Source organism: Capsicum annuum, chromosome 1 (assembly GCF_002878395.1).
Source record: "Capsicum annuum cultivar UCD-10X-F1 chromosome 1, UCD10Xv1.1, whole genome shotgun sequence".
NCBI lineage: Eukaryota > Viridiplantae > Streptophyta > Magnoliopsida > Solanales > Solanaceae > Capsicum > Capsicum annuum.
In genome coordinates this window covers 242656415-242663776 of record NC_061111.1, presented here as the reverse complement: position 1 = coordinate 242663776, position 7362 = coordinate 242656415, and the positions used below count along the sequence as shown (strand labels likewise).

Below are 7362 nucleotides of genomic sequence, written 5' to 3'. Positions count from 1 at the left end.
ATATACGGCAGCAAAAATAAAAAATTCGCTCAACCTAGTATTTCGGTGTATGATTCTAATTTCACCATGGTCCCTTCTCTTTTATCTTTTGCTACTAAAAATATTGGGATTTTAACACTACACAACTACCAAATAGAGCACACAACAAAAAATATTCTTTTTAAAATTTTTAAAAGCTAATATGGCATTGTAAAATCATTTCTATATTTGTATCTAATTATGTCTACACTTACCATGCATTTGTTATGTGTTGAGCATATACCGATAACAATTATACTCAAAAAAAATGTTGTTGCATTCACATTGAATTCTCTAACGTAGTGTGTGGATGACCTAATACATGTCAACTTTAATTCTAAAGAGTTCGAGCAACATATCCACAAAAGAAAAAAATATTTTCTTCACAATTTAATTTTTCGATCACATTGCAAATTTTCATTGTAGAGTGTATGTTGTTGCCTGTTGACAGAAAATCACAAAGGTAAGATGAAAGAAATAGAATTATAGCATATACAATGAAAAAAATTCTGCTCCTCCTTGCACCAAATTTATGGAGAATATAATGTGTACAAACAAAAAAATTTCTTGTTACGTTTGCCCCAAAATCTGTACAAAGTGAAAATATGGGCTATATAAAGCATTTACATGATATAAAAGAGGAAGACAAATGTTACTAACATATAATAGGACCAAATGAGGAATAATGCAAGTGTCCTATTTTCTTAATTAAAACTTTAGAACAAAATTCTCATCGATTACGTCCTTGTACTTTATTGGCTCTTCGAGCTCTCGTAGCTAGATGGCATTGTGTTTGGATAGCTTAAGTTATCCTGCATAGATCATAGCGAAAACACGTAGTCAAGAAAATGGATTTAACGTATATATACTGATAGTGTAAGGAAGGAAGGCCAAACGATGAGTACATTTTAAGATGTTGTAGTAGGTAACTTAGCTTATTGCATAGTTAACAATACATGTAGTTCTCTTTTAGGTGATATGATAAGTGTATAAAGTTGTAAACTCGTAGTTTATGAATCTTTGACTTACCAACGATACACGTAGTTCTCTTTTATGTGATCTGATAGTGTATGAAGTTGTAAACTTGTAGTTTATGAATCTTCAACTTACCAACGATACATGTAGTTCTCTTTTAGGTGATCTGATAGTGTATAAAGTTGTAAACTCGTATTTTATGAATCTCTGACTTTCCCAGCGATACTTCTAGTTCTCTTTTAGGTGATCTGATAGTGTATAAAGTTGTAAACTCGTAGTTTATGAATCTCTGACTTTCCCAGCGATACTTCTAGTTCTCTTTTAGGAGATCTGATAGTGTATAAAGTTGTAAACTCGTAGTTTATGAATCTCTGACTTACCCAATGATACTTCTAGTTCGCTTTTAGGTGATCTGATAGTGTATAAAGTTGTAAACTCGTAGTTTATGAATCTTTGACTTACCCAGCGAGACTTCTAGTTCTCTTTTAGGTGATCTAATAGTGTATAAAACTGTAAACTCGTAGTTTATGAATCTTTGACTTACCCGAGAGAGGGAAACTTGGCTATGATTTGGTGAGATATTTAGATTGTACATGAGTGATGGACATGTATTTTCTTCAGCAAGTGTTCTCAATCTTTCTAACTCTGGCAAAACAACCTTGCCAAGATCTGGTCTGTCTTTTCGCCTTAGCTCGGAGCATTGTAGGGATAAGTTGGCAAGACACATAGCCTCATCAAGGGGCCAATCACGTATAGCTGGATCAAGCATCTCGTGGAAGGTCCCTTTCTCGATTGCCCTTTCAACATAGTGAGTTAATCCCATCGGAGACCTGGCTGTTAGTATCTGCAAGAATATGATCCCTAGAGAGTATACATCTGATTTTACGCCAAGCATGCCCGTTTGTTGATATTCAGGATCGATATAGCAGAATGTTCCAGCAGTTGACGTCATTCTGTATTGAGTTACGGTGTCTGCTACTGATGGAGGGACTAGTCGGGCTAAGCCAACATCACTAATCTTACTTACAAAGTTGCGATCAAGCAAAATATTGCCCGGTTTTAGATCACGGTGCACTAATGGTTCTGGTTTGCTCTGGTGTAGAAAAAGCACACCAGTAGCTATTTCAGCAGCAATTCGGAACCTCTGCTGCCAAGAAAGTGGAGGTGTCTTTCCTCGATGGAATAAACGGTCATCTAAGCTTCCGTTAGACATAAACTCATATACTAAGCACCCGTATTCCGGACAGGCTCCTAGAAGAAGCACCATGTTAGGATGCCTTATGCAACTCAACACTTCAATCTGCAGGGGAAGATAAGAGTTTCTCAATTTAGGAATTGTAGTAATACTAATTTTACAGAGAAATTTACAAGTTAATATATATTCATTATGAAGTGGAGCCTTGGAGAAACTATATAGTTGTCTCCGCATGACCATAGGTCATGGGTTCAAGCTGTGGAAGCAACCATGATGCTTGCATTAGGGTAAACTGCATGCATTATACCCCTTAGGGTACGGTCCTTGTAACTTTCACTGAATTACCTCTTGCTGAAACTGTTGTCGTCCATGAGTTGCATCAGGACGGAGGACCTTCACTGCAACAGGCGTGTGATCCAGGTAGCATTTATACACTGGTCCATAGCCTCCTTCTCCAATTTTACGAGATTGAGCAAAGTAGTCTGTTGCGGATTCGATCTCCTCGATTGTATATTTCCTATACCTGGAATCAGAGTTTGAAAGTTTATTTAGTATCTTATTCTTTTCTTCTGCTTCTTTTATAGCTTTCATTTCTGCACTGATTCTCTTCTGAGCTTCTAGTTCTGCAAGCCTCTGAGATGCCTCTGCATGCTCGATGGCTGCTCTAGACCTTGCCTTTTCCCTCTCTGCAATTGCTAGTGCAGCTTCCTCAGCTAAACGTGCCTCTTCCAATCTTCGCTTTTCTTCCATTTTCCAGCGCTGGAGTTCCATTGCCTGCAACAGACAGCATGTCAGTACATCCGTAGAATCATTATGAAGGGGCCGTGAGGAGTAATAGTTCCCTTTATCATGCCTTTTGTTTTGCTGTAAGCGCTTCCTTGCAAGCCGTACTATACATTTCCATCGTTTTGCTAAGCTCCTGCTTTAGCCTTCTCATTTCTGCTTCTAGATCATCCTGTAAGCCAAAGAGAGGTTTAAATTTAGAAGAAAAGATGCTTATAACCTAACACTTGCCTCTGCTTGTGAGATTACAATGAATATGTCGTTTTGTGTTTAGCAGTTCAATCAGACAAAACTATGTGCATCAGACATGATTTTAGCCTAGGATGCTCTAGAAATTCTTAGTCAACTTTTACAATTAACAAAAACATAAGTTACGATTGCTTACTCCTGGTCCTTGAGAGAATGATGTTCTATCACCTTCTATTGATGCAATTGATAGCTCTGGTGGAGTCAGGGTGTCCACGGATCTCCGTCCAAACTGTGTGGAGTCAAAACTTTGGGTATCAAAATCTGAAAAGCCTGAAAGACGAGGAGGGGTCGGTGCACCACTTTCATAGCTATCAGATAATGAAGCATAGATGTTGTCGACGCTTGGCCTACCAGAACTGACATATGATATGTCAGTATCTGGCAAAGAGAGCTCATATGGCTTTCCGTTAGGGCCTTTCCTATGAGTGAATGGAGACCTGTTTAAAATAGTACATTCGACTTAGGCCTTCAGATGAGAAAACTAAACCAAAGCAAGTACATTCCGATTACGTGTGCAATAGGTTTTGGTTATCCAAATATGGTACATTTTATGTGATAACAAGATCAATTGGCTTACTTGATACTCATTGTGTCACTTTGAATAGTAGAAGGCGGAGGATCAAAAACAGGCTTTGCAGCTCCTGGAAAAGAATCTACACAAAGCAGTTGCAGAATTACCACAGGATGCAGCAAAAACTAGATAGACGAACTTGCTTTTTCTAGTGATTGGCTCACTTCTTGAAGTAGCAGAAGAAGGTGTTGAACTCTCAAAAGAAAATTTGGTGCTCGCTGTCTGCATCAACTGGTGACGTAGTGGATGGACAAAAGGCGCAGGGCGAGAAGCAGCACGTGTAGATGAGATCTTTCCAGATTTGGAGATGATATGTACAGTACAGAAATCAGGAGCCCCTTTTAACATGCCTCCTGGTATATCTTTGGCTTTAAATCTGCGGTGCAAAAAAGGCTACTGAATTTACACAATGTCAAGACACTCTTTATGATGAAATGAAAAAAACTTTTGAAAAGTTATCCTAAGCCCAAGTATGTAGTATACATATGCATTAATATCGACATATTCCTATGGTAGTGTTGAATTAGTTTGTAATATCTGGGGGTCTCAAATCGAACAGACATATCTATTCATGAAACATAAGCACACCACTCAAGCAACGTAATCAAAATCTGCAGTACTAGGCTTTGTTGGATCCTATACAGAGACATACCTGAGAAGACCGCCTTTTGTTGTAGCACCAACAACCAATATCTCTACTCCTGTTCGATTCACATATTCAACGACTGCCTTGGCTACATCCGTGTCATCTAGCACAACATCATAACATTGTATCTGTTTTTTGAAGGATTAGAAAGAACCAAAGTTAGAAACGCGAAAGCTGAAAGGAAATAAATAAATAAGTAATAAGACGACAAATTTTATGAATGTTTGTCATTCATTCTTTTCACACGTTCATAGGGATTGAATTCATCTTAGGTTTTGAGTTACTAACATCTTTCCGTGTACAAAATACTCGGAAAGGAAGAAACAGGTCCCTTGTCTGCTGGTCCATTTCAATATTTCCCGATCCACCTTCATCAGAAAGCTGGTTTGATTCTGAAATGTAAAATGCACACAGTTATTTCTGCTACTACACGACGAAACAAAAAGTACTAACACTCAATACTCGATGTTTTTTCATCGATATAGTACTCATTGAATATGACATGATGTTTACGTATAACCATTTAAGCATAAATCGTGCAGGTTTCAGCAGTCAGATTGACCCATGACAAGCAAATAACTAGCTCAACTTTTGGTTTACTAATATGATTAGTCAAAAGAATCAGTAAGTATTGAAGTTTAGTTGAGTTTAGCCTCATTCTTATAAAGGATACAACAACTTGTTCATCTGTCATCCGAACATTTATACTAAACTCTTACGTAGTTCCACTCAATGTCATGAACTCCTAGCTCTAACACAAGCAATCAAATATAAAAGATTGATATCTGTCAAACAGACTTCGACATCCTAAGGTTCATGAATGTGGCCTATTGGTCGATGAAGTGGGATGAAAATCAAGAGAAAACAGTGTTCAAACTCTAGCAAAGAGAAAAACACACTAGATGATTTCCTTCCATCTGCCTAAGTTTTGGTGGACAGATTTATCCTGTACTTGTTTTGCTAGTTTTGACGTTGCAAATTTGCTTGCTGTGATAACTAGCATGTATTTGATAAAGATATAAATCGTTCATTGCGCTTAAGTTTGTGCACCTTTCAGGTTTCAGCTATAACATCGAAAACCTACTCACCATAAATGACATTTCTAGCACAAATTGAAGTTGATTTTCCACCTCTATTTATAATAGACATCTTGGGAGCCCAAATATACACATTAAACTTAACAATTTTAACGCTACAACTTCAACATGCACAAATAAATATCAGAACTATCTAGTTTCCGTGCTGATGGGAGGCAACATGTATTCATTGAAATAGTCGGTCTTAGCATACACATCCTACTTAATATCTCCATTTTGTTTTGTACAAGTGACTGTTCGACAACATCAACATGCACAAACAATGAAACAAATATCAGAACAATCTAGTACAGGTGCAGATAAGAGGCACCATGTATTCGATGAAATAGTCGGTCTTGGCATACACAATCTACTTAAAATCTTCGTTTTGAATTGTACGAGTGGCCATTCTACAATATCAACACGCACAAACAAATACCAGAACTATCTAGTATCCGTGTTGGTGGGAAATAACATGTATTCAATGAAATAGTCAACCTAAGAATAGACATTCCACTATATATATATCTTCATTTTGATTTGTACAAGTGACCAGTCTAGGCACAAACAAATACCGGAACTATCTGGTACCCGTGCTGATGGGAGGCAACATGTCATTTTACTATATGTCTTCATTTTGATTTGTACAAGTGATCGGTCTAGGCACAAACAAATACTGGAACTATCTGGTACCCATGTTGAGGGGAGGCGACATGTATTCAATGAAATAGTCGCGGTGTTAGCATACACATTCTACTATATGTCTTTATTTTGATTTGTACAAGTGACCATTCTAAGCACAAACAAATACAAGAACTATCAGCTGGTAACCATACTGATGGGAGGCAAGCAACATCTATTCAACGAACTAGTCGCGGTCTTAACACACACATTTCATTTTGATTTGTGCAAGTGACCATTCTACAACATCAACATGCAACAAACAAATCCCAGAGTCATCCTGTACCTGTATCGGTAGAAGATAGCAGGTATTCCATAGGATAGTCGAGGTCCAAGCAAGCTGGTCGGACACCACTGTTATTAAAATACACACACAAACAAATACATATATATGTAAGAAAGACAGATTAGAGGAATTACTTGAGGATTGACCAGATGCATTGGCAGATTGTTTAAGTTTAACATGGATCAAAAGAACTGTTTGGCCTCTGGCTAATAGATGATCAACAGTCCATTTCAAAGCAATTTGGCTTCCTTTATCTTTGTCTATTGCCACTGCTACTAATTTATTTGGTAAAGGCATTCTTTCTCCCTGCATATTTACTGGTGATGGCCACATTTTTTCACTTTCAATTCTACCCCAAAAAAATACATATGTTTCAAGAATTCCAAATACATATATATATATATATATATTATATACTCCAAAATTGTCCAATTCTAACACATTTGTTGTGGCCTTTTGTTTCTAATTATATGTTCATCCCATATTAGAATGCATTGATTCTTGAAAAAATTATATTGACAAAAATCATAGAATTGAAAATTTACAAAAAGATGACACTTAGTTCATTTTGATGTATTCTTGAATTCACCATAGAGAAGAAACATATGATCTTTAGTGATAAATATTTTAGAGAATTTGAGGGGAGCTCCATATTTCGTGGATACTTAGTTGGCTCTTTGTAATAGTAACCATTACTAGAGTCAATTATCATAACTAACTTCTACTTTGAATTCTACTTTAATTGGTGGGGTGGGGGTGGGGGTTCAGTGCCCTTCTCGAAATTCATTTTAATCCCTGTGATATTTGATCAGGTATATTTAATATTCAATTAGTAAAATGTAATTTCACATTTTACTAGAATTTTAATTGTTCCATTATTTA

At 36.8% G+C, this 7362-nt stretch overlaps 1 protein-coding gene across 2 annotated transcripts; it reads right to left on the bottom strand.

The window, feature by feature from the left end:
- Window positions 1–516: 516 nt before the first annotated feature.
- LOC107849321 (U-box domain-containing protein 52-like) lies at window positions 517–7079 on the bottom strand. 2 transcript variants are annotated; one of them, XM_016693929.2, is made up of 11 exons: window positions 6615–7079; window positions 6481–6534; window positions 4726–4829; window positions 4444–4565; window positions 3956–4167; window positions 3798–3873; window positions 3357–3657; window positions 3042–3143; window positions 2534–2962; window positions 1538–2293; window positions 517–830 (listed from the first exon to the last, which is right to left on the bottom strand). In XM_016693929.2, the coding sequence occupies exons 1-11, from the start codon at window positions 6811–6813 to the stop codon at window positions 771–773; spliced, it is 2415 nt and encodes an 804-aa protein (XP_016549415.1). In that variant the 5' UTR covers window positions 6814–7079; the 3' UTR covers window positions 517–770. The 2 variants fall into 2 exon arrangements, with proteins under 2 accessions (XP_016549415.1, XP_016549421.1); XM_016693935.2 differs by lacking the exon at window positions 6481–6534.
- Between the last annotated feature and the right edge of the window lie 283 nt (window positions 7080–7362).

Bases quoted from the DNA above. Each gene is read 5' to 3' on its own strand.
- LOC107849321 (XM_016693929.2), bottom strand. From the start codon at position 6,813: ATGTGGCCATCACCAGTAAATATGCAGGGAGAAAGAATGCCTTTACCA. The intron at 6,535-6,614 runs GTAATTCCTCTA...GTGTCCGACCAG, and splicing joins TGCATCTGGTCAATCCTCAA to CTTGCTTGGACCTCGACTAT. The intron at 3,874-3,955 runs GTGAGCCAATCA...TGCTTTGTGTAG, and splicing joins TTCTTCTGCTACTTCAAGAA to ATTCTTTTCCAGGAGCTGCA.